Genomic DNA, 26,612 nt, shown 5'->3' on the forward strand with positions numbered 1-26,612 from the left:
AAAACTTTTACAACATGCCAGAAATTGTCTGTGAGCAACAATGAGCGCTCCCCATCAACAGTTCAAAGGGATTTTCCAGGACTTGCCTATTGATGAACTATCCTAAGGACAGGTCATCAATATGAAATGGGTGGGGGTCTGCCACCTGGAACCACTGCCGATCAGCTGTTTAAACAGGTCGTGGTACTCAGGCTGTAGTCTTTTTCCTGTGTCATTATATTCATCAGTCACATGGTGCAGTAACAGCTCAGCTCTATTTCTGTGAATGGAGCTGATCTGCAATACTAAGCACAGCCCCTAGGATAGGTGTGGTACTCAGAGCGCTCACCTGAATGCCACAGCCTCTTCTGATCTGGGGTCCCACTGTTAACTTCCATCACTCATACATTGACAACCTATCCTATGGATAGGTCATCAATACACAAGTCCAAGAAAATCCCTTTAAAGGAATTCTATCACTAGAATACCTCTTTAAACTAAATACACTTAGGAATAGCCTTAAAGGGGCTCTATCAGCAAAATTTTGCTGTATGAGCCCCACATACGCGTGAATAGCCTTTAAAAAGGCTATTCAGGTACCGCTAATGGTATTTTAAACCTCCCCCCAGTTTTAAAATAAAACCATAAAAACATACTTATCATGCATGCTGGGCGGTGATGTACAGTCCGACGTCATCTTCTGGCACGCCTACCTCTTCTTTCGGCGACCTCTTCTTTCAGGCTTTTCTTCTGGAGAGCTTGGTTCAATTCCGGCGGGTGCGCAGTAGCGCTCCCTCCGGAGCGCTACTGCACAGACTCCGGCGCCATTTTTCCCAATGGCAGTTCGCAAGCGTACTGCGCAGTATGCTCGCATAGTTCTAAGGGGAACAGAGCATACCGAGTTCCCCTTAGAACTATGCGAACGTACTGCGCATGCACAGTACATTTGCGAACTGCCATTGGGAAAAATGGATCACTCCCTCCGGATTCTGCACAGTAGCGCTCCGGAGGGAGCGATACTGCGCATGCGCTGGATTTGAACCAATCCCGCCGAAAGAAGAGGACGATGAAGCCAGGGAAGAGCCAGGACTGGAGGGCGTCGCCGAAAGAAGAGGAAGGCGTGCCAGAAGATGACGTCGGACCGTGCATCACCGCCCAGCGTGCATGATAAGTATAATTTACATATATTTTTTATGGTTTAATTTTAAAATGGGGGAGGTTTAAAATACCATTAGCGGTGCCTGAATGGCCTTTTTAAAGGCTATTCACGCATATGTGGGGCTCATACAGCATAATTTCGCTGATAGACCCCTTTAAGAAAGGCAATTCTACTCTTACCCTTTATTATTCTGGTCCGCGCTACCGTTCCTTAGAAATATCTTTTTTTCCTTATGTAAATAAGTTTTCTTACAGCACTGGGGGTATTCCCCAGCGCTCAAACAGCACTGGCCCCCAGTGCTGCTTGAAAACTTTCCAGCGATGGTCTGTCTTCTTCTCCGCCTTCTTCTCTTCGTTCCAAACCCCCGACTGCGCATGTCTGTCGGCTATTTTCCTATGGTCGAACGGCGCACTCGGCCATTTTCCAGTGGCCACATGTGCAGTAAGCACTTTGGAATGCAGAGAAGAGGAGCGCGCGAGAAGAAGGCGGAGACGAAGACGGAGGCATCGCTGGAGAGTATTCAAGCAGCACTGGGGATGTCCCTAGTGCTGTTTGAGTGCTGGGAAACACCCCTAGTGCTGCAAGAAAACTTATTTACATAAAGAAAATTAAGATATTTCTAAGGAACGACGGCGTGGATCGGAATAATAAAGGTAAGAGAAGAATAGCCTTTCTTAAGGCTATTCCCATGTGTATTCAGTTTAAAAAAGGATTCTAGTGATAAAATCCCTTTCATATCACTGCCCCAACAGCACAGTGTATAGGTAGATGGAGACAGCTAACCTAATGGTGGCCAGAAATGGCAGAAACAAATAAGTTAATGGTTGACCAGTTGCAGATTTTCAGTGACACCAGGTGAAGGATGAATTACCTTTCTTGAAATGTTCTTTCAGGGAAAGATCATTTGTGAATTACGTAAAAATTATACCCAACAATATTTTATTGTTGTTGAGATTGTCAATTTTTAATCACCTTTAGTGTAATGTGTATGGACGCCTACAGACAGCATCTATGCAAATATCACAAATCATTATTGGACATTTTAAGAAACCACGTGTCTTGCTGAAACTGCTTACCTAAGGTATTTATTGAGATTGCTCAAGCAAATTTTCAATAAAAAAAAAAATACATCACACAAAAAAAAAAAAAGAAAAACCAACATACAAAAGTACAGACAACACCACAGCCTTACATATGAAATATAACTAGTACAAAATGCTCCTTATAACATTGATTTTGTGTGCGTTTGGGGAAGTAAAGTCTTTTTTCAGCATTACTGTTACATCAACCATAACATAATACACAGAACACAAAAACAAAATGGAAAAACTCATCATCTGGGCTAAAATGACGGACACTGAATGAGGGGCATAACAGTCACAGCAGTTTACTTGCTGATCGGTGGGGGACTGAAAGGGAACGCCAGAGACAGACATAAAACAGCAGTCAAATTTTAGTGCAAAGCACCAGTTCTCATGATCAGTGGTGGTCCCACCACCGATCAGCAAGTTACCCCTTTAAGTAAAACCTCATTGTGAGGTATTTGTACTAGTAAGGTGGACTATGACCAAGACACTAAATAATAACAAATGTTTATTGTGCATAGGAAAGAAGGGATTGATCCTTCCGGACTAAAGACTTGATTTTTAGTGTATTTTGGAAGATGGATTCACACATAGTTCGTGGCTACTATGGGTAGTTATTTGCATAACAGAACTGGCAGCTAAAACATCAGATCACCTTTGAACAAAATTTTACAAGTTATTTACAGAAGTAACACAGACATAAAATAGAAGGCTGGTCATACACAGATAAATGTTTGGTACATGGATAAATGTCGGAGAAACCTGCTGATTTTGGAGCGGTTCACCAACCATCCTATGTGTATGGTGGCCTTCCAATCCTTCCCAGTGGAAAATGTCAGGCTGGATTTTAACATACCTGATCCCTTTATTCTCATAAGAGATATGCAGCTGCCAAGGGATTTTAAAGGATTTGGGAGACTAAACCACCCCAAAGGTCCTTATAGACGGGGGATTTAGTTTCCCAAATCATTCTGTTTTAAATCCATCCGTGCCCACATTAAAAAAAAAAAAAAAAAAAAAAAAAAAACCTTTGTACCTCCCTACAGCGGAACCTGATGAGACTCATCGGACTCACCTCTGCTGCTCCCACCACCTCCACAGTTCTTCACTGAAGCCAAGAACGTACACCCCGGCTCCACTTCACAAGTGCTGGTGGTGGTACAGCGCATGTGCACTGAAGCCAAGGTATACACCATTGGCTTTATTAAAGAAGTGTGCCAGCCTGGGGAGGACAGCAGCAGGGGGAGTATAAAGCTTTTTTTATTTTTACAGCAGGCACTGGAGTCTTTATATCAGGGTGATTTGGGTTACTAAACCCCCAGGTCCCTAGGAACCTGTGCATGGTTTAGTGTCCCAAATCGCCCTGATAAGATTCCCTTTGTCAGCAGCAAACTCACTTTTTCATACTGAAAACACATGCACAGTTGGTAGAGCAGAGCGTAGATGCGTAAAGGGGAGTTGAGAGAGACAGCGATTGACCAAAACACTGTTCGCCTGGCAGCTACAGTATCTATTGTGTATGGCCAGCCTTATTAAAGAAGTTACTTGTCTGGTACTAATCCTGAGTCACAGCTAAGACATTTACAGTTCTGGTGGTCACTACCGGAGCCAAGTGATGTTAACAGACCCTCCACAAATAGCTAATTCTGGCCACACACTACAGAGCATGACCTCCATGAGCTCTCCCATAGGCCTCTCAGTCCCAATCTATTGTGGCCTAAGGCCATGAGACTGTTGTGAGCAGGAGAAGCAGAGGCAAGATTGCCGTCCCCATAATCATATACAGAAAATAGAAGAAATCTACAAATTTGAACATGAAAACAGAAGTCATATTTCACTATTTGATTTAAAAAAAACAAACAAAAAAAAACAACCTGTTGATACACTCCCTTTAAGTCTGGCCCCCCGTGGTTAAGCCACACCCTCTCAGTCGCCTCCAAGCAAAAGATGGAGAACATCAGCAGGAAGTCAACCCATTTTCTCTACAGGATTACTACATCCTGCAGTCGATTGGCAGCATTTTCAGCATAATCCTAAATCAAACAGTGAAAGGAACTAGAATTCTTGCTACCTTTTAGCATTTATTTCCAGAGATAACCTTCTTTTTAAGTAAATCAGTAGCTTTATCTATTCTAATTAAGGCATCGGTCACATTAGCATTGTGTGACCATTCGGAGACTGCCTCTCAGGAACAGGCTGTCACGGCAAGTGGTGAGCTCGCCATCAATGGAAACCTATAAGCGAATTCTGGATAATACTTAGCTGGGATGATTTAAGGGAAACCTGCATTTGCAGGGGGTTGGACCTGATGGCCCTTGTGGTCCCTTCCACCTTCCAAACAACAATATGTTGGAGGAAGAAGAAAAGGTTTCCCCAAGCAGACCTGTAGAAGAGAAACCCAAATGCTATTGTGAACCTAGCTTAACATGACACATTTACAATACTTGTTGAGCTGCACTGACAACTATGAAGCCTCGCATAGAAGCAAAGTCTCATAACAGTAGAGTGCGCCTCCAATTATACAACTTTTCATAAATGAATAGTTCATGTGAATATCAGAAACTTTGTAATATATCTTGTTAAGGAAATATGCTTCTTCAATTTTCAAGTGGAGTTACTCCTTACATAGAAGCCTATGGAGAAAGTAGGAGGATGCCACAGCTGCACATACTCTTCAACACTGTGAGTGAGATAGCTACTATGACATTACTATATGTTGTAAGATAATCTACCTCACTGCAGAATGAGGCAATAAATCAAAAGGCTGGCAGCTGCTCCTTCTCTGCTTCCCATAGACTTGAGTGTGCACGACTAGATACATAAACAGGTTCTATCAGTAGCAGGGGCATAGCTATAAGAGGTGCAGCAGCAGTCATCACTACTGGGATCAGAACCCTCATGAGGGGGCTCTAAAGGCACCTCGACAAATAAATAATGGTGCCATTATGAAGAAATGAAGAACAATTCACCACACAAATATAAGGCTCTGTGAATGGGGAAAAAAAATAACTATATATATATAGGGTTTGGAAGGCGGGGAGTCAAAAACGAAAAATGACTGGTGGCGTAAGGTGTTAAGATACGCCTCTGTTCAGTGAGAAGAGATCCTTATAGTCACCTGTACTATTCATTTATAAAAAGCTGTTCTATAGTTGTAGGTATGCTTTATAGAGTATGCTCCAATGTATAAACAAGCTCTGGGCAGACAATGAACCAGCAGGGACTGGCAGGAGACTTCACATGACCCACCACTAGCAGAACTGTGAATGTAACATCTGTAAGACAAGCTGTAATTCTGAATCGTTACAAGGTAAGATACTGAGAGTCTTGAAAATATATTTACTCATGTTATTCAAGTGAAATTGTGTTCAAGGCCAAGCGATGCTTCAATAGCACTGCGGTTCTTTTAAGGGTAACTCCACATGTGCCACATTAAACAGTTATTTAGCAAACAGAAATTTATAGAGTCCTCTTTTACTTTGTGCCATTCATCAGGATGTTGTCATGGGCAGTCATCCTGGAAAGACATTGGAGAATAGACCTCCAGAACTGAATTCCAGGGCTATTTGCCCTGAGAGTTTAATCCTGGCAGCGATAGAAAATGACACAGAAGAAGGAAGGCCATATCTCCCACATTCACAGCAAATGTCTTCCCAGAACAGCAGGAGCAAGAAAACGCAAAAACAGCTACGCAGGTAGCCTACTGAACAATGAAGAGAAGACTAGCAGAAATGTATTAAGATACAATCTATATACAAGAATATATTTTCCACAAAAAGGGTGTTAACATTTTGCAGTGCAGGTTGCCAAGAAAGATAAAATATGGAGAGGACAGGCTGTCCTATAGATAATCAGTGCACTATAATCCTGAGCAATACACTGCCTAGCAGCAGAAAATGAAGCATTTTGCAACCTTTACCCCACAGTTTCTAAACTGAATGCCAGCTGAGACCCAAAGCACCGCTCTCACCTACAATGATGCACATCTTATTTGTTTTGACTCCTCCTGACAACCAAAAATCGCCTTGGAGTACATTACAATAAAAAGATATGACATACGGTGAAAATAGAAACACCATCAACCTTGCTGGGCGGTATTACGTGCAGATGCAGGTGCCCCTTCCAGTGGGATTAAATGATGGGATAAGCAAATCCTACCAAGTGCCATGTATGTGAAAGAATAGATATCGCGTTGCTCAAATATGCAGCTTTCATGCCAAGTGACTTGTGTCTGTAAGACCACATAGCTGCCACCAGGGTGCAGTATTATTACATTTAGCTAAAACGTGGCCTGCACAGAAATTGTAGAAGTGAGAAATAAGTCGCTGCTGAAACAAACTATGATCTACAACATAAAAACAGGATTGTGCATCTGCTAACCAACATGCTGCAACTACTTACAGCACGGTGGGCCAACTTCCAAAAGTGTTGAGCGTTAGCTGTATCACATACTACTAAGCACACAAGCAGGATGGTCTTCCAAGTTCTTCAGCAATCACCTCTCTTTCTATAAATACACACATACACAGTAAGCCAGTGTACACACTATTGTGCTAGAACAGACACAGCTTTGCGAAGTGTCAACGGAGTAAGACAGGACTGAGGTTTCATAGGCGTGGTCCATGTGAGGAAGTGTTGGGCCATGTAAAGAGAGAGAGATCTGAAGCTTGCCATGAAAAAACGTATGGTTAAGGTCCACAGACGTGGAATTGCAATGAAGTAATAAATAGAACTGACCAATGAAAAGACCAAACCTGTATTACTTTACAAATCAATTCTGTGTAATAGTGGAAGAAAAATAAAAATAGTGGCCTGCAGAGCACTACCTGGTGCTTTTTTTTTTTTTTTAATTTTTTTTTTGGCAGTATTTGTTGGCGCCCATCTAAGCTTAGAAAACAAGAAAAACAAAACCCCTGAATTATAAAAAATGTAAATATCTATTTACCTAAAAAACACTTAAAATTTACTGATAAAATAGCTTCTTTTTTTTCTTCTTAAATTAAGAGTACAACCTTAACAAATCCAGTATTTCAGATTAAATCTGGCTCCTGTGTGCCTACGTTGCAGTGCAAATGCTATGGATACTGCAATGGGATAGAAGCAGATGTCCACTTTCCCACTACGTTAACTAGAAAAGCATATAAATTGGGTTGTCCCTGATCAGACATGCTTGTGGAGTCGGGTATGAGAAGCCCCGCAAGTATTTGTATATTTTTCCTATACCAGTGGAATTCACCAAGTTTCCTACACACCTTACTCCCTGTAGTGCAACTCGCCTTCTAGTGGGGTGAAGGATTCCCTGTGCCTACTAATTATTTAGCTATTCAACGTCGTCTTTGCATGCTACTCAGAATCGCCACCATCTTCTGAGGAGTTTTCTGAATCATCTGCATCCAATACAATGTTATCTGTCTCATCAACAACAGTTGACTCCACCATTTCCTCAGGCACAGATTCTTCCTCCTCCTCATCATCATCGTCGTCATCGTTATCAGTACCTGAGGAGCAGATAAAATATCATGACACCAGTATCGTATAACATCCATTCTGTAATAACAGCCATATCACTTTTACTTGACATCCTTTGAGTACGCCAAGAAAGCTCCCAGTGCACTAGACAATATATCCATAGGCAACCCTGCACCCAGCATACTGCACTGTACTTAAGATTTTTTACAATGAAAGCCAATGGCTGAAAACCAATACAATGGCACACATGGGACACATCCATCGAGGCATACATACACATTCCTCAGGTGGAATCAGTGCATTACTAACACCCAAGATGGACTGCAGTGGTCACATGTTGCTGACATGACATCACTGCAGCCCAGTAAACAAGCACTATCAGTGAGCTCTGAAGCAGTGTAAACTCTGCAGGTAAGCTAGGATTCCTTTGTTATTTTACATCCTTGCCTGCCTTTGTCCCAGCTCAGAAAATCCTTTTAATTCCTGATGAATATTCATTAGGAGTTAGTCCTTTATTCAGCCCTACAAGAATACAGGATTTAACAGCTGGCTGCTTTACGTGTCCCTACATTAACTACTGATCTGCACTGAATCAACCTGGTGAGAGTGCTCATTGCAGCTTCAGCCCCCCCCCCCCCCCCCCGACCCTGGCATATTATATGCCACTAGAAAGTGGACAGTGAGCGGAATTCAGCTTTGCTCGTATGCGCCCCAATGCCAGAGATGACAATGCTGTTAAGTTTTGGCACGAATATCCTTCCACTGTCAGAAAGGCGAGCCTTATAGCATGGCGTCATCGCTGGGATGTAAGGATATGGAAGAGTACTCTAAGGGGGAGAGTACCTCCTCACCCAGTGATTACACAAGACTGTAGAGCCCGCCCTTACAGCCAAAACTAACAGCCCTGATATCTCTGGGAACAGGGCACATACCGGCAACGTTGACAGTGCATTGAATTCAGCACGCTGTCATATTTCCAGCTGTATACAATACTGCTGGTGTCAGACATGAATGGTCCTCTTTAAATGGATTCAAGTCTATTCAGATAACCCAAAATTAGTCACAATTACACATTAATATCAGCTGGTCAGGAAACGCCCAAAAACTGACTTTATGGTAACAATAGTCCCAGGCCAGGGGATTATAAAGTAAACAGTAAAAATTATATTATACCCAAGCAGTGACTCATTTCTAACATCTAGTCTGTTTTGGTTCTTACCTTCTGTGTGTTTTTCTGTATTATCAGAAATTTCGTGTACATCATTTTCATCATCATCTTCTTCTTCATTCTCCTCCCCTCCATCTTCCTCTTCATCATCATCTTCATCATCATCATCATCAACGATAACAACACAGTCATCTGTGTTGTCCGGATCACTATAAAACACAGAACAGAAACTTCAGGACACTATTACACTATTGAGTTCTAAATTGCGTCAATGCATACACTTCTTCAACCAATGCATTAGCATTTTTGACCAACGTTTGTCATTTTCATTAGTGTAGAAAAAGCAGTACGTGTAAAAATGAGTAAAAATTGCATGTGTAAGATTACCGTATTTTTCGGGCTATAAGACGCACTTTTTTTTCCCCCAAATTCGGGGGGAAAAGAAGGGTGCGTCTTATAGGCCGAATGTGGCGCCTGGCACCCGCTCTAATAGAGAGGCGGAAGCCGGCAAGTGATAGACGCCATTACAGGTGCCGGGGCCTGAGACATCGCTGCCCTGCCCTGCATGAAGCCAGCAGCAGGGGCGATGCTATTCCGCTCCTCCGTCCCCCCGCCGCTGGCTTCATGCAGGGCAGGGCAGCGATGTCTCAGGCCCCGGCGTCTATCCCTCCCCGGCATCCGCCTCTCTAGTACAGCGGATGCCGGGTCAGTATCCGTGGCCCCTTCTCCCCCGGGGCCGGTCCCCACCGGCCCCGTACCTGTAGAGATGCAGGCCGGCTCCTGCGCGGCGATATCGCAGGAGCCGACCTGTTCGGGTGACAGCCGGGAGCCTAATGAGGCTCCCCGGCCTGTCACTGCTGTATTAGTATTGCGGCTGGTCTCTATGACCAGCCGTAATACTAATAGATAGAATGTCCCTTGCGATCTTGTGACTTGTGGGACTTGCGATCAAGTGACCGCAGGTTCAAGCCCCGGGGGGGGAATAAAATAGTAAAAAAAAAAAAAAAAAAAAAAAAAAAAAAAAGATTTAAAAATATATAATAAAAATATGAAATAAAAGTTCTAAATCACCTCCTCTCCCTAGAATATATATATAAAAGTAGAAAATCATATATCATAAACCACCGGGGGGTTTTTTCAATAAAAGGTGATCTAAGCAATAGATATTCCCCGAAATGGTATAACTAAAAAGTACTTCTGGACCCGCAAAAAAAAACACTCTCTGCGTCCCCGTACAGCTGCAGGGTCACCTGTCAATGTGGCCTTGCAGCTGTTGCAAAACTACAACTCCCATATATTAAATATTTTACCAGTTTTTGCTTCAAAATTTTTTTTCCCTATTTTCTTCCTCTAAAACCTAGGTGCGTCTTATAGTCCAGTGCGTCTTATAGTCCGAAAAATACGGTATGTTCACCTAGTGGAATCTGACGCAAAATTTGAGTTGGATTCCGCCTCAAAATCAACTCCAACTTCCGCCTGAAATCATTGATTTCTAAGGGTCCATTCACACGAAGGAAAATGGCGCTGAATTTGGTGTGGAATTTAAGCGCTGAAAAAAAAAAGCCAAATTCCTCACCATTTTCCTCCGCGCGAATGGACCCTTAGGGGAGGCAGATTTTTAATTTTTTTTCATTTGCAGATTTTTCAGCTAGCAGAAAAAACAAGCATCATGCTAGTTATTAAGGCGGATTCCACTTAATTACTCCCATTAATGTGATCTGAATTCGGAAAATTCAGCACTGCAGGTTCTGATTTGGATACAGAATATGACCCGAAATTTGGTCAAGAGGAAAAATTCTGTTTCAAATTCCTGAAGCTGAATTTTTCAGCTAGGAAAAACATCCATCATGTGAACAAACTCCAATAGCACCAACATCAGAATATTATTTACTGAGCCAATTCACTAGGATACATCATTACTAACCTGTCTTCAGCTGGATGATCATCACTTTCGCCCTCACCAATAAGATAATACTGCAAAGGATTTGGCCATAGATCCTCTTTGATTATCTTAAGAGAAATACATCCAATTGTTACGTTAAGTCACTGCAAATACCAAACACTACTTCAGATGCTGCCATGTCTGCTGAGGCAATATGGCTCAAATGTCTGGGGCTGCCACTGCTGTGACTAGGAGCTTTCCTTGTTTCTGACCTTATGGTTTTGCATTAGTTACATGGTTTGTTGGAAGCTTAGTCCTACTCAAGTGAATGGGGCAGAAATGCAATGCCTAGCGCAGCTGACATATGAAGCACTGTACATTGTAAGCAGCAAAGTGGATGCAGCGCTTGTCTGAACACTGCAGTCTCTTCAAACAGCCAATCAATAGAGTTGTCCTAAGGATAGGTCATCAATATCAGAGTCCAGCCCTGCAGATAGGTTAAGGTCACCTGAATCAAATGGCGTCTTTCCCAGGTGAATCGCTGCCTCTGTTGCTGAGATATTGCAGTCTTTATTAGCTCTCTGGAGCAATGAGAGTGCTGTTATTGCTGCAAAGAGGTAAGCAGCAATACCCTCATTACTTTGAAGAGCTAAAATTTATATTAATAAAGAACAACATCTCAGTTGCAGAGTCAGTGATTTACAAGGAAAAACACTATTTCATACAGGTGACCCTAAGCTACCTATATGCGGGACTGGGTTGATATGCTAGGTTCTGGTGATCCACTCCCTTTAAATCTGCAGCCTGTGAGTGGACTAAACTAACATACAGAGCACTCACTGGAGGAATGCTTTAAGATTTGATCATTTCTGTTAATGCATTTTACGGATATTTCTAAGGACTGTGGCTGTCCTTAAAGTGTGTGCGTAGTCCCAGCCTTTAAGGAAGAAAGGTTATATCTTACTGTTGCAATGCGATCAGCAGCAGGGAAGCTGTGATCAGAGAACCAGCTGAAAAAGCTTGGTGTTGAACTGTTTTTGCCACTGTAAGACGGATTCTGCCCTCGCCACCATTGAATAGGTGTAGAATGAGATGTGAGGCGGCCTGCAATTAAAAGAATATGGAAAATTGTAGTTATGAACAGTACTGCACAGAAAACCTTTTCCATTTCCATGCTGGTTTACAAAAGACTAGTTCAATAAAGTTTGGGTCAGCTAAGGTCTTGTCTACACAGGAGTGTTGTTGGAATGCTTGCACGGAAATTTTGCACTGCACCAATGGTAAAACTGTTCTAGACTGTCCCTGTCAGAAGCAGAACTGCCTCCCTAACATAAGCAGCGTGACATTTCACAAGATCAGCACACCTTAATCTTGATCAGCTAACCACAGGTTTATCTATAAGAACCAAAACCAGTTTTTGCCATTTGTCAGTGTGTGGAGTCCCAACCCAGCACTATAAACATGTGTGAGCATAACCCTAGATGGCAGATTTAGCTCCCACCAGTACACCCTTAGTGAATAGACAGCTGAGCTGGTCAGTTCTAATGATATGGCAAATGGTGCAGCTATACAGAGCCAGTCAGTCCTGGGCTATTAATGAGAATTCTGCTGAAATGTCAGGAGTGGGACCTGGGGACTTTTTTTTTTTTTTTTCAAATATAGTTTTTATTAAGAAGAACAAAACAATACATACAGCTTTTTCAATTGCACAAATGAAACAAAACAAGAACATAGGGATGAAGAGCCAAAGTAAAAGCAAAAATGACTAGTAGAGGTAACATTATCACCCTGGAAATTCCGAGGACACAACAATAGCATGTGAAACATACAATAGTAATGCCAGCACATAGCAAGATGTAATATGACAGGCTCATCCAAAAAGGGCAAATAGGGGAGCAACAAAAACATAACTAAAGAGAACAGTATGTCATAGCTCAACGGCATGCCTTGATCAACTATACAGTAGGACAGAGACGGGGAGGGTCCAGGGGAGGGACAGTAAGGTTACCGAAGGGTAATTCAGTCGCCCAGGGATACATATTCGCGTGCAATATAGTCAAACCAAAGAGACCACTTCTTACTCATTTTAGTGTAACTATGGTTTTTGGAGTCTAGCAACCGTTCCAGAGAGAAGGCTAGGTGTATGTGTTGGATCAGTTCCGCTACTGTAAAACAGGAGGTGGTTTTCCAATGCCAAGCAATCATTAGTCTCGCAGCCAAAATGATCTGTCTGAGTACAGTACTCAGAGTGACAGGAAGGGATGCAGAATCTGGAAAACAAAGCGCTAGACCCGGGGACATATTCTGATGGAGAAGTTGTCTGACGAGACAGCTCCTTTAGGCCAGGGCCCTACGGGTTTCCCCATAGGTATAATTGTAACAAAATGTCCACGGAGGAAAACTCTGCGAACTTTCTGTTTAATGCACTGTGGGAAGAACCACAATCCGTTCCTACCAGGGGTTTTTCCTGCAGCGCTTTATTGCTGCGGGACGTCCCATGAAGCCTTAGGCTGCATTCACACAGAGTTTTTTGGTCAGGAAACTGACTCACATTCCTCCTCCTAAAAACGTCTCCCCATAGGACTGTATGGTGAGGAGTTTTTGGAGGAGGAATTTGAGTCAGTTTCGTGAGCAAATTCCTAACCAAAAAAATACTGTGTGAACGCAGCCTTAGCCTTAAGCTTAGATTCTAACAACTGAATTTGCAGCTGGTTTTGAGTTAGGATCCTCCCTCAAAATCAGCTGCAACTTCCAGCTAGAATCTGCCTACCATGGTTTTCAATGAGAGGAAGTGACAGACATTTATTTTATTAAAAAAAAAAAAAAAAGCATCCTCCTCAGTCTTTCCATGGATTTAGCTGCAGAAACCTTGACTCAAGGATCAGGTTGATTATCCACACTGAAGCAAAGTTTGCTTAAGCTTTTCACTGCAGGATCCATAAGGCTGGAAATGGAGGAGAGTCAGAAGCAGAAGACTGCCTCAAATTCCTCTCCATAATCCGTTGTGTGAACCTAGCCTAACACAAACCTACAGAGTAGCCTAACACAAGTATGGCTATAAATATGTGCGTGCGTGCGTGTATGTATGTATGTATGTATGTATGTGCGCATGTGTGTGTAACAACACATTAGTCCTGGGAACCCTTTAACTCCTGACAATTTAGACAAAACAAAAGTAATTCCATAAAGTAAAGCAGCCAATTCTTTAGGCAAAACAAGTAATAGTTATAAGATATAATTTATGAGTAAATTGTTCAAGTAAACCATAAAATATTTAGGGGCTGACAACCTCCAGCACCACTGACGATTAAACACCCCAGGGGACACACTTAAAACCCTACAAATAGACAAAAGGTTGACCATCCCAAGAATGGACCTCTCCCTTTCATTAACTACTTTAAAAATATTTCTGCATAATTATATATTTTCTCTTAAAATAGTGAAATCCCTATTTATCTGCATTCCAGCTGATGACAAGAGGGCTAAGTTGTCAATGTATTCTTTCCTACCAAAGTACTGTGAACTTGTAAGATGAAATAGAACAATGGCAAAAAAGTTATAAGTCGCTAGTTATTTCATCTCCCAAGTCAGGTAAAACAATAGTACAAAAATAGCAAGCGGCCAAGAAATACTGCAACAACACAGATATGACTGTATTCACCTACAAGGTGGGGAAGAGTCTGCATTTTAATGGAGACGTTAAAGGGAGTCTATCATTAAAATGCTATTTTTTTTTTTTGTCCCTAACACGTAGCAATAACCTTAAGAAAGGCTATTCTTCTAACATTAGATGTCTTCTCCATGCCGCCGTTCGGTAGAAATCCCAGTTTTCGTCGGTATGCAAATGAGTTCTCTCACAGCACTGAGGGCATCTCCAATGCTGTGAGAACTCTCCAGCACCGCCTCTATCTTCGCCTGGAGCGGCCTCTCCCTGCGTCTTCTTCCGGCGCGGGCTTCAAACTTCTAGGCATGCGCAGTCGGCTCTGCCGTCACGCCTCGAGCAGAGCCAACTGCGCATGCCCACGGCCATTTTCTTGTGGCCGCTTACCCTAGCTTTATGGAAAAAGTCATTTTTAGCTAAGCACATACTTGCACAGCCTTTAGAAAGGCTATTCCACACCTATCTTTTTTATTTAAATTGCCTCAGTAGTTTTTAAATGAGCCCATTTTCATTCATATGCTAATTAGCTTCCAGCGTGCACCCAGAAGTCTCGGCGAGCACTGTCTCTCTCCTGTGTGTACAGCACAGGCTGCTGATGATGACTCATCTCCCTGCTCTCACACACAGCAGAGAGAGGAATGCTCGCAGGAAACTAATTTACATATAAAAGGTAGGTGTGGAATAGACTTTCTAAAGGCTATGCAAGTGTGTGCTTAGTTAAAAATGACTTTTCCCAGTGATAGAGCTCCTTTAAAGAGGACCTTTCATGGGTTTTGGCACAGGCAGTTCTATATACTGCTGGAAAGCCGACAGTGCGCTGAATTCAGAGCACTGTCGGCTTTCACGATCTGTGCCCTGGGTGAAGAGCTATCGGTACAGATACCGTAGCTCTTCATCGTCAGAAGGGTGTTCCTGACAATCTGTCAGGAACGTCCTTCTTCACAGCAGCGCCTATGGCGCTGTACAGTGTGAGCGGGGAGGAACACCCCCTCCCCTCCTGATAGTGCTTATCTATGGACGAGTACTGTGAGAATAGGGAGGAGGCATTCCTCCCCACTCACACTTTACAGCGCGAAAGGCGCTGCTGTGAAGAATGACGTTCCTGACAGACTATCAGGAACGCCCTTCTGACGATCAAGAGCTACGGTACCGGCACCGATAGCTCTTCACCCAGGGCAAAGATCGTGAAAGCCGACTCCACTCCACTGAATTCAGCGCACTGTCGGCTTTCCAGCAGTATATAGAACTGCCTGTGCCCAAACCCATGAAAGGATCCCTTTAAAAGATACATTCATGAGTGCTAGATATATTACAAGAACTTTTTAGGCTGTCATGTCAAAGAGGTTTCCGCAGCATGTGTATGGATTATTGAAAACCCAATTTAGATGAATTGGACATTTCTGCAAGAAATCCTATAGAGGAGAATGGGAGTCACAGAAACAGTTTAGCTCAGCTGTGTTTGCTGTCTCCGTAGCTTCCTTTCTCTTGTATAGAGCAGAACCACTCCACTGTTCCCCTAGACCCTGCTCTAGGGGTCAGGAGGGGGAGCAGTTGCTCCCATCTCAGTAGTGATTTACTGATATGGGAATAACTTTTCATGCTGACAAATTGCAGTTGCTATAAAGCAAACTATACTGATAATGCAAGGAGAAAGCATGTGCCTCCAATATGGATGCCCCCAAGGAAGCATTCTGGGAGATGTTTTTCTAAAAATATGACACTAGCTCACCACAATACTCTAGCTGTGTTATTTTATCCGAGTAGCAGTCATACAAGTTTAACCTTTTTATTACAGGCAGTTGGGCCATGTATACCCCAGTCTGAGCACTAGTTTAAAGTTCGCTATTCTATGTAAAAAGGATATCAGTTTGCCATGTGTATTGGAGATCATGTGAACTGCAGGATGACATTGTCTAATAGATCCTTGCTGGCTGCTACCAGACACTTCCCCTCCCCACCAAGGTCTGTCATCTTTGTTCCTCTTCTATATACCCCCCTCCACTGCTGCTGGAGATATAATGTCTGCAGTATGAAAGGGAGCAAGAGTATAGTGATAACAGGTTAGTCCATGTAATGATTATAGCTGCCCTATCTCACAATGTAAATACTGTCTGTGTGTGCAGAATCTCTAGACTGTCTTAATGCTGGCCCTGCCTCCTGCTTGTAAGAGTGGAGACAGGGAGAAACCTATCATATTCAGGAGGCAGGGGTGAAAGATTAAAGCTGCATGACATAGGAATACATTAAGATTCTGCAGTGGGAGTAAGGTCAGTAACATGGAAGTTTTATCATCTGTCAACTGCTTAGATGGGATTTGCACTCTATTCATATAACTAGTCTAGATTCCATGCCATGTATTTAACAGATGTGTACAGGATCCAGTTTTTTCATAGACTTAGTCACCTCAATGAGTGAATCAGGTCTGTGAAAATGAACCTGACAGTCTGATCTGTGAATGAAAACAAAGAATGTTGGTTATCTGAATATGCTCTTAGAGTAGAGTAAGTTTAGTGTGGTAAGACTCCAGCCCCTCTGCAAAACCAAAATCATGATGGGAAATATGATGGGAATATTCGTCCACTATCAGAGGAGTAGAAGATATCAAAGATGGCAAACAATCCAAAAATGGCACATCAACTAAAATAGCATTTGCATAATTCTTTAATAACAGCTTATGCTGCCCAATAAAAGCAAAAATAATTGGCTGGCGCACTTCTTTAAATAACTGTTGCTATATCATTGAAAAGAACAAGCACTGTCTTGTCTATGGACTCAAACCTAGACAACTATATGACAACTACAGGAGAGAGAAGTTTATAGCCCAATTTATACAGCCAGCATGAAGACTCTGAATTATTTTACATAAAGTAAGCATTGCTTCAAGCTAGAATCAACGTCATGCGAGAACAAAATGACTAGGATAATATAGTGGTGAAATATTTGATGATACACATTGTATGGCACATAACAGAAGAGGACCACATGACCATCCAATGAACCAGACTGATAGTATTAACTAGAGTTGTTACTCACCAGAGGAACCATACTGAAACTCCTTAACAATCACATCATTCTTGAAGTAAGGATTGGAGTTGAAGTAGAATTTTATCTTGCAACTTGACTTAAGATGTGTAAAGTCCTCTACCTAAATTAAAGAGCACGGCATAGGTTTAGAAAAGACCGACTTAGGCTAAAGCCCCACTTTGCGGAAATGCAGCTTTTTTTGTTGCAGATTTTGCTGCGGTTTTTTAAGCCAAGGCCAGGAGTGAATTGAGCAGAAGGTAGAAGTTTAAAAACTTCATATATATTTTACATTACTTTAGTAAATATTCTCAGCTTTGGCTTAAAACATGCAACAAGATCTGCAACGTGGGGCTTCAGTCTAAAGCAAGACGTTCTGGTGTAATAAAATTCCTACGTCAGCATTAAATGTTTCCTGTCAGTCCAATCCAGAAATATTAATTCTCATTACATAAATACACCTACCTGTAAGTTGTTCATGTAACTTAAAGTGTCTTCATCACGGTCATCAATCATAGCAGAAAGTTGTGGGTGATTCAGAAACTAAAATAGTGGTACTTTAAGGAAAATACTATGTATTAGGTGTTCCACAAAGAAGTCTCATTATATACCTTTTATAACAGAATTACTATAGAAAGGTATTTTCCTGAAGCAGAATTTTAATAACTCATCTTCAAGATATCAATAACAGATCAAATGGGTTCGACTGTAGGCAGCCCTGCTATTTAGCTCTGAAGGGGACACAGCACTCACATAAGTGAAGTGTCTTCTTTATGGTTTACATTCACGGCATCTACATAAAGTATTGTCTCATTGAAATAAATGGCACACCAATAAGTTAATGGGGTTCTCAAAAGGAAAAGGAATGGGAAATATAAAGGAAGCACTGCCAATAAGAGATGAGATGATAGCTGTTAGTCACTAGGGTTTTCAGTGCTGTGATCTGTGGTACAAGCAGACATGCCCCAAACTAGGAGACTACTCAACTGAGCTTAGACCATTACTGAACCCCAAAGTGACCTAGACTGTAAGACACGTTATTTCCTCAATACATATCCCCCTCCCCTTCCTTACTACAAGCTACTAACCATTCCTTCCATGGTTCTGAGGACAATAAACTGAGTAAAATATTTTGCATTGCAATAGTTACACACAAATAAAGCTCTTTACTGTACGAAGTTGTTCGACTGCACGAAGATTAGCTTAGGAGAGGTGAAAAAAAAATATAAGAGTAACAAACTGGTTATAGGATACAGCAGTGACCCAAAATCCTGGGATGGTACGTATGATAGCGTTGCGTTTTTGGATGTGTGGCTTTCTGAGCTGTCCATATCGCCGCTTTAACTGTAACAAAGCACGGTCGGCCCGTTCATTCACAGACCTTAGCTCCTGCTGCACTGACTCTAGAGCCTGCAGGGAGCGATCAGTGCTAGTAGCCTGGGTGCCAACAGAAACAATGCAGCATTCATCACCCTCACTGCATGATCGATGGTCACCCGTTTCTGAATCTGAAGAAAGAGGTGACAGAACAGCAGGCTCCTCCTTGTCTGCTATCTCTAGGCTAGGCTGGGCACCTCTTCTCCGCTGATCATCTGATTCTCCATTCCCTGCCGCATCCCTTTTTAAAGGGTCTTGCTTTGATGTTTTTGTGTTCTTCTCTCCGGTTTCACCGCCTTCAGGGATGTGAGGGGTTCCTGTTGCACTTTCCCCTGTATCTCCCCTTTCCGGTGTACACACAGGTAACCTCGCATGAGGCTCTTCTGCGGTGCCATTTTCTGGAGTGTGTGGAATAACATTTCCTGGTTGCTCCTTATCTTCTGCATTCTCTCTCCAGTTGGTCATCTCCCATAAAGTCTGAGCAGCCTCAGCTTCCTGACTATCTGGCAGATCAAGAACTCCATTGTTCTTTTCCTCAGTCTCCAAAACTCTCCTCTGTTTTGCCGGCGGAGGGGAGCACTCCTCTTTCTTCTCTGGACAACTCATGATGAAGGAACTTCAAATTAGGGCTAGTGTCTCACCAATGCTCCACATGACCCATAATCTGGAAATTAAATACAAGGAAATATTAAGCATTAAAAGCCGTACATGCGCTAAAGTTAAAAATGTTGCTTATATTTTAGCAAAGAAATAATTATGCTGCCAGTCTGAAGAATTATGAGGGTCAATATAGCTAGTGCAGGGACTGTATCCGGAGTAGGAATTATACAAGGGAATCCCTGAAAAGTCCTAATACAGCTCTGAACAAAGAGTACTAGTACAAAAAATGCAATAGATACCTGAGATGTTTATAATTTTATTACAAATTTAAGAACTTCAAAGGAATAGTAATTTACTGTCAAATGAAGATTCCAGAACACTGCCATAGTGATAAGTGTAAAGCACTACAGGATTTGTACACATGAAATATAATAAAACATACAGTCGCATATATACTTTTTTAATCCTCTATTTTTTTTTCCTTCTTTTTTCATATAGTAACTTAACAAGAAATATCTGTTAAATATCTGTTAAACTGGACTATAAGACGCACCTAGGTTTTAGAGGAGGAAAATGGGGAAAAAAAATTTTGAAGCAAAAAATGGTAAAAATATTTAATATATGGGAGTTGTAGTTTTGCAACAGCTGCAAGGCCACATTGTATTCTAGGGAAAGGAGGTGATTTAGATTTAGGGGTTACAACAGGTGGTGTGTAATGGGGGGGAGGTGGTAGTGGTTAGGGAGGGGTTCTGCTGGGGGGGGAAATGGTACCACAGGGCTGAGGGTGCGTACAGGGGGGGGGGGAAACAGATTGCACATGTGGAAGGGAGGGGGGTTACGGTCACCGGAGTCACGGGTGGCTGGTGCTGGGGGGAGGTAGGAGGTCACTGTAATCTCTATATGGGGGTAGGGGGCCGGGGGAGCGAGTGGTGGGTAAGGGCAGGGCCGGGGACACAGGTAGCGGGAAAGAGGGGGTCCGAGGCGCAGCAGCAAGGCCGTTGCCTCCCGACCCACCATCCTGTAGGAGGGGCCCGCCGCAGCCGCAAGGAAAGGGACGTGGGGGCCACGGGCCGCGCTGCAGGTGGTTCGCGCCAGGGTCAGGGGGGCTGCGAAGGAAGTCGCGGGTAGGAGGGGACAACAAACTGAGGGCAGAGATGGGGGAACAAGAAATATAAGCAGTTCACCGCCACCGCCAACCCATAGACGAAGTCACGGGTAACTGCTAGTGTGTGTGTGTGTGTGTGTGTGTGTGTGTGTGTGTGTGTGTGTGTGTGTATGTGTGTATATATATATATATATATATATATATATATATATATATATATATATACACACACACACACACACACACACCAAACAGCCAACACAAAGCAAATAAATTATTTTAACAATTATGGTATCAGTTTGTAAGTTTAAAGAATGAAAAACTAGAACTTAAAAATATATAGATTTTTTTCAAGACGTCTCATACAGTTTACCCTGAAGATACTAATAAAGAACCCGGTGTCATGAAAAGTAAGCCACAAAAATGTACTGGCAGCCTAACAAATTAATTAGGTAGGGCAGTTAAACCACATGTACAAAACCGTTAAAAAGTGTGACACACATGCAAAATCGCTAAAAGTGTCCATAATGAATTAAGTACACATCAACTAAGGAGGATGCCTCAATGTGTAGCGATCGGTTCACACAAGCTCATACGGATTCGGTCCCCCATTACATATAAAATATGCAGAGACCAGTAGGACTTTTCTCTCTGCCGATTTCGGCGTAAACAGAGCAGATTGCATTATAGTCTATGGGGTCCACGAGTAACCACTTTTTAAACAGATAGGGTTTCTATTTTTCCAGTCCACAAGCAAACCCAAAGGATGGAAAACAGAGCATTAGCGTAAACCCAGCATTAGCAACAGAAGTGAAAGAAAACAAGGTAAGTGGTTGAAGACCTGGGCGGCACTCATGGACAGTTAACCAATAAATTCGGCAAACTCATTTCCTAAGTAATAAGAATAACAAATAGTCTAAAAATAAAAAGTGGAAGATAAAGGTAGTGATGGCCCACAAGACCAATCCTGCTCCAAAATCTTCAGCCATGCAATGGCAAACCTACCTCCGATCTATCACTGCTGGTGACCTCATGTACTGTCCATATGGTGTGAAGTATGTAGATATTTAAAAAAAAAAAAAAAAATTCAACTAAGAGTGATCCGTCTGATACATCACAGCCACACAGCTCGCTATAGTTCGGCATATGCTATCACTTACATGATCATATTGTGATCATGTAAGTCTGACCAGCAGAGCTATAGGGGGTGTAGAGGTACCATTCACTACCAGGCTCTGTACTCTGAGGGGGCACCAAAGCCCCATAACACATACCACCATTCCAGATGGCATAACATAGGTAGAAGCACCATGCCTTGTGACTTGCAGACTTGTTTAGACAACCTTTTTCAGGTATACACAGTGTGTTTGAAGGGGTCTTTGAGATCACCCAATTACAAAGCAACATAAAACATAACTTTTATTTTTATATACTAAAAATAATTCACACCTATATAGATAAAGTAACGGAAAAAAAATTATATATGTATCTAACGTATCATCAGATGGTGGTCTATCAGGGGAGGACATTCATTCATTCATTCATGCACCACTATTGTCAATTCCAGATTATCCTGAATCAGGGCAGGCGAAATGATACACTATCCATATTTAAAGAGGTACCGGTCATTAGAATCAAGCCCAGCAGGGTACCTCATGATAGAAAGACATGTTTTATTACTTTGCATTAGTTTAACAACAAGCCAGGTATAGGGGGAAAAAAAGCCCACGCTGAGGCTTCTCCCCATTCTCAAATAGTAGAGTGGGGAAAAGCCAAAAAGCAGCCTCATCTCTTCTGTTCCATATGCCAGTCTTAAAAGGAAACAGTCAGCAGGTTTGGGGCCCGTAAACCACCAGCATGTCCTCATATTGCTGGTTTAGGATTCCAAACCTACTAATCTCAGTCCCATCCACCCCTCTGTTTCTGACAGATGAAGAGGAGACCCTGACCCTCCACCCCCACACCATGTGAATGTGAAGATCAGTAAACCTTGTTTCACTGTGCCTGCCCAGAAAAGCAAATTGTGATGGAATTTTCAATTCTCTTTTCTTCATTCACTTCATTTTGTGGACAAAAACTGTTAACCCTTCTCGTTCTGAAAGCACTTTTCTGCTTTAGTCTATGCCTGCCTAAAACTTTTGTACAGCCCTGTATACAAACATATATGTAATATAGGTATAATATATGGATTTTTCCTTAGCGTGTAGTGTAGTATAAACACAGAACAAGCAAACACAACACTGCTGGCTGCCAGCACACTAGACAGACTCAACATTATAAGTCAGCGTGGCCATTGCCAAAGCACACATTGCACAAGACACTCTGCGTAAAGGGGTTGTACCTCTAACGACAATTATACACAGGAAAAGGGGATACGTGTCAGATCACTGGGGATCCAATCACAGGGACCTGAAAGATCCCCTTAATCCTCCATGTGAATGGCGCACTGGTGCACATGCATGGTCAGAGATCCATTCATGATTGTCATAGCCTCCATCTGTAGTATCCCCACTGAAATGAATGGAGCACTGGTTCACACACATAGGCACCAGCCCTCCATTTAGATAGCTGTGTAATCAAAGCCTAAAGAGACTGCGACTTATATCAAGCACTGCCTGTTGGCGATCAGTACTTGTGCCATATTCCTCAAGTGTTGTCTCACGGAATATGACTGACATATGTGCCAGAAGCTCAGAAGCCTATATTTCTGAGATAAATACAGGTACGCTTTGTATACTTGAGATGAACCTTCCCTATAGAACTGTCTACACAAAAATACACTATAGAGAGTACACCGGGATTAGTATATATTACCCAATGCACAATACAAGCTGCCATATAGCCATACATTTCTGAGATAATACAGGTATAATTTGTATAATGGCTAGACTACATAAAAGAAAATGCCACCAAATAGGGATACGCCAAGATTAGCATAAAATACAAGCTACTATATAACCATAACCTTATATTTCTGAGGTAAATACATACAAGACCCATATGCTTGAGGTAAGGCTTCCATATAGATGGTCGAGCTACATCAAGATATGTTACAAGACCAGATCATGATTAGTAAATATGTACCACTGCCGTATAGCAATAACATTTTATTTCTGAGGTAAATACATGTATAATACATAAACTTGACAATAGATTGTCAATCTGCACCAAAATACACTACAAGGAGTGCAACGGGATTTGTATATACAAACTGATGCACAACATAAGCTGCACTACAGCAATAACCTGATATCTCTGAGATAACTATAGGTATGATACTGAAACTTGAGATAAGGCTTCCCTAGAGATGGCCAGGCCACACCAAGATACCAGACAAGGGTATTGCATTGCAATGATGACATATTTATGACATATGACTGTCTCACTGCACAATACAAGATGTCATATCTTTTCATTTCTGAAGTAAATACATGTATAATACATATACCTATATATTGTACATGTATTTACATATGCACAAACAATACAGGGAGTAGACCAGGATTAGTAAATATACCCACTACACAACATAAGCTGCTGAACAGAAGTAATTATATATTTCTGAGGTAAATTCAAGTATAAAACCTATATTTGACATGAAGCTTTCCTATAGATGTCCTGGCTATATGAAAAAAAACACCATATGGGGAGTATATAAAAATATAGAACCGTATAGCCTTAGCCTTTTATTTCTGAGGTAAAAACAGTTATAACACCTATACCTGAGGTAAATCTTCTCTATAGATGGTCAGGCTACACCAAATTAAACTACAGGAGGTTTTCCGAAATAACTATATTAACCCCAATGCTGAATACAAGCCCACCATATAGCACCATCTTTATATTTCTGAGGAAAATACACATATAATATGTATACTCTAAATAACACATCCCTATAGATGACCAGGCTACACTAGAATACACTACAGGGGGTATGCCAGGATTAGTACATACCCCTGGTGTGTATGACAGGCTGCCATACAGGGTCAGCCTTATGTTTCCGAGGTAAACACAGGTATACTATCATATGTCTGAGGTAAAGCTTACCCATAGATGGCCAGACTACTACCTCAGGGGATGTTACTAGGTCAGGGCACCACACAGCAGCCCGTATAACGACCTTAGAAGCCTAACCCCTATAAATCAAGCAAATGCCCCACTGCAGACATACGGATACCGAAACAAGACACAGAAATGCACTACGTCACATACACGACGTCAGAAGCGCAGCCCGCCCCGTCTACCTCCAAATGACAAACTCACCTCATAGGGACCCCCCTCAAAAACTTGTCCCCCCGATGCCACCACGAGAACTGTCACCGCGTGACGTCACCGCCCCTGTCACCTCCGTGCCAGTCACGAGTCGCCACGTCACGACAACAACACGGCACGTGACCGGCGGACGTCAAGTCGGAGGCTCTGGCCTTGCTACATCTCCCGCCCAATGCGAGAAGGCGTCACGTGACCGGCGGCCACTTCCTCCTCTCGTTCCACCCTGCTTGCCAATCATTCCTTCTTCACCAATCACTTCGCAAGGACTTCCGTGCCCTTCACGCCCCCGGATTGTAACGGCCAATAGGTATTAAAAATCCAAGTTGTGCTTTTGCCGCTTGTAACTGGAGCGAGGCTTGGAACGCAAACTGTAGGATGGGCGGGGCTACGTTGTTATTTCCCGCAGGGATGGCGTGTAATGGGGAATCCATAGTGAATAGGGATGGCCAGGAGTGCTGTTACTGCTGTTTATGGCTGGGGGCGCACTTCTGTCTCTAATTGTTTGTGTTATGGCGAAATATTGTTCAAATATGCCTAAAATAAGGATGCATGGCTACCTCAGTACAGAAATTGATGGGTTGCTGTGCACCCCCTTAGCAGGCCCAGGGCTTGGGGGTCTTAAAATGACTGTACCAGCACTGTACATAGTACCGTAAAGGTGTTTGGTGCAAGGACCCCACCCCAGGAGAGGGGCTGTCCAGCCAGAAAATATCAGGGAATGATTGGATAGGGCGGAGCTACTGAAAAATATAGGGTGCAATCTAGGAGGGATCTAAGGGGTGTATATGTAAGTTGCATTGAATAACAGAAGGGGTGTCCATCCCTAACTCACAAAATATCAATTGGTAAGATGTATTGGTGGATTAGGATAGGCTTGTGCAGCCAAAAACGTGTACAATGTGCACCTAGGCCGGTGACGGTGAGAAGGAGACATCCTCCATGCCTAGAGCAGAGAACATTTATTTATCATAGATGGGTATTCTCTACGGTAAAAGCAGTGAGGCTACGTGATGTGCTGGTGGATTCATTGTGCAAGTTCAAGAAGGGCTTGGATGGAAAAATATTAAAGGTTACAGTTTTAGCTTTTTGGAGGAGAAAAGTTGATCCAAGGTTTTATTGTGATTGCTGGATTTGGAGTTAGGATGGAATTTCCCCTGACATAAGACAATTGGCATCAGCCTTAGGCTGAGGCCCCATGTTGTGGAAACGCAGCTTTTTTCGTTGCAGATTTTACTGCGGTTTTATGAGCCAAAGCCAGGAGTGGATTGAGTAGAAGGGATAAGTATAAGAACTTACTATATCTCTCCTGTTCCTCTTGTAGCCATTCTTGGCTTTAGCTCAAAAAAACGCAACAAAATCTGTAACAAAGCTGCGTTTCCGCAATGTGGGGTCTTAGCCTCATGGGGGGGGGGGGGTTTTACCCTCACCTGGCTGTAATACCACTGTAGCTTTATAGGTTGGATTTGCTTGACCTTTGTCTTCATCCGACCAACCATGTGCAATAGCAACGATAGACCCTGTCCTGTCTATATACAGTGGCATAGCTATTACGCTATACATAGCTCCCACTTTACGGAAACAGGGTTTATAGAGACAAATACAATTTTGGACAGTGTATGCTGTGGCCAATATGAGCACACTTGCTAGTATACATATCAGCTGCCAATCGCACTGATCCTTAGATTTGCACAGCATGGAGAGGGGGAAGAAGTCTCTGCGCTCTGAGGTTGACGCCTTAACCCTGGATCATGGGACCAACCCATCTCTACAACTGCTGCTTTTAGGCCAGGTTCACATGTTTTTTTTGGACCGGAATTTGACGTGGAGGCCGCGT

General features: G+C 42.5%; 1 protein-coding gene across 1 annotated transcript; it reads right to left on the bottom strand.

Moving 5' to 3' along the window:
* Positions 1-1,319: 1,319 nt before the first annotated feature.
* On the bottom strand, positions 1,320-24,949 carry LOC142184653 (uncharacterized). The gene is made up of 8 exons (XM_075259687.1): positions 24,770-24,949; positions 18,679-19,465; positions 17,886-17,967; positions 17,437-17,544; positions 11,707-11,846; positions 10,785-10,870; positions 8,912-9,069; positions 1,320-7,721 (listed from the first exon to the last, which is right to left on the bottom strand). Exons 2-8 carry the CDS (start codon positions 19,405-19,407, stop codon positions 7,567-7,569), a joined length of 1,458 nt encoding a protein of 485 aa, XP_075115788.1. The 5' UTR covers positions 19,408-19,465; positions 24,770-24,949; the 3' UTR covers positions 1,320-7,566.
* Positions 24,950-26,612: the final 1,663 nt, after the last annotated feature.

This window comes from Leptodactylus fuscus, chromosome 11, assembly GCF_031893055.1.
Source record: "Leptodactylus fuscus isolate aLepFus1 chromosome 11, aLepFus1.hap2, whole genome shotgun sequence".
NCBI classification, from domain to species: domain Eukaryota; kingdom Metazoa; phylum Chordata; class Amphibia; order Anura; family Leptodactylidae; genus Leptodactylus; species Leptodactylus fuscus.

Bases quoted from the DNA above. Each gene is read 5' to 3' on its own strand.
- LOC142184653 (XM_075259687.1), bottom strand. From the start codon at position 19,407: ATGAGTTGTCCAGAGAAGAAAGAGGAGTGCTCCCCTCCGCCGGCAAAA. The intron at 17,968-18,678 runs GTATCCTATAAC...CCACTATTTTAG, and splicing joins CAGGATTTTGGGTCACTGCT to TTTCTGAATCACCCACAACT. The intron at 9,070-10,784 runs GTTAGTAATGAT...TGTGTTTTATAG, and splicing joins GATCATCCAGCTGAAGACAG to TGATCCGGACAACACAGATG.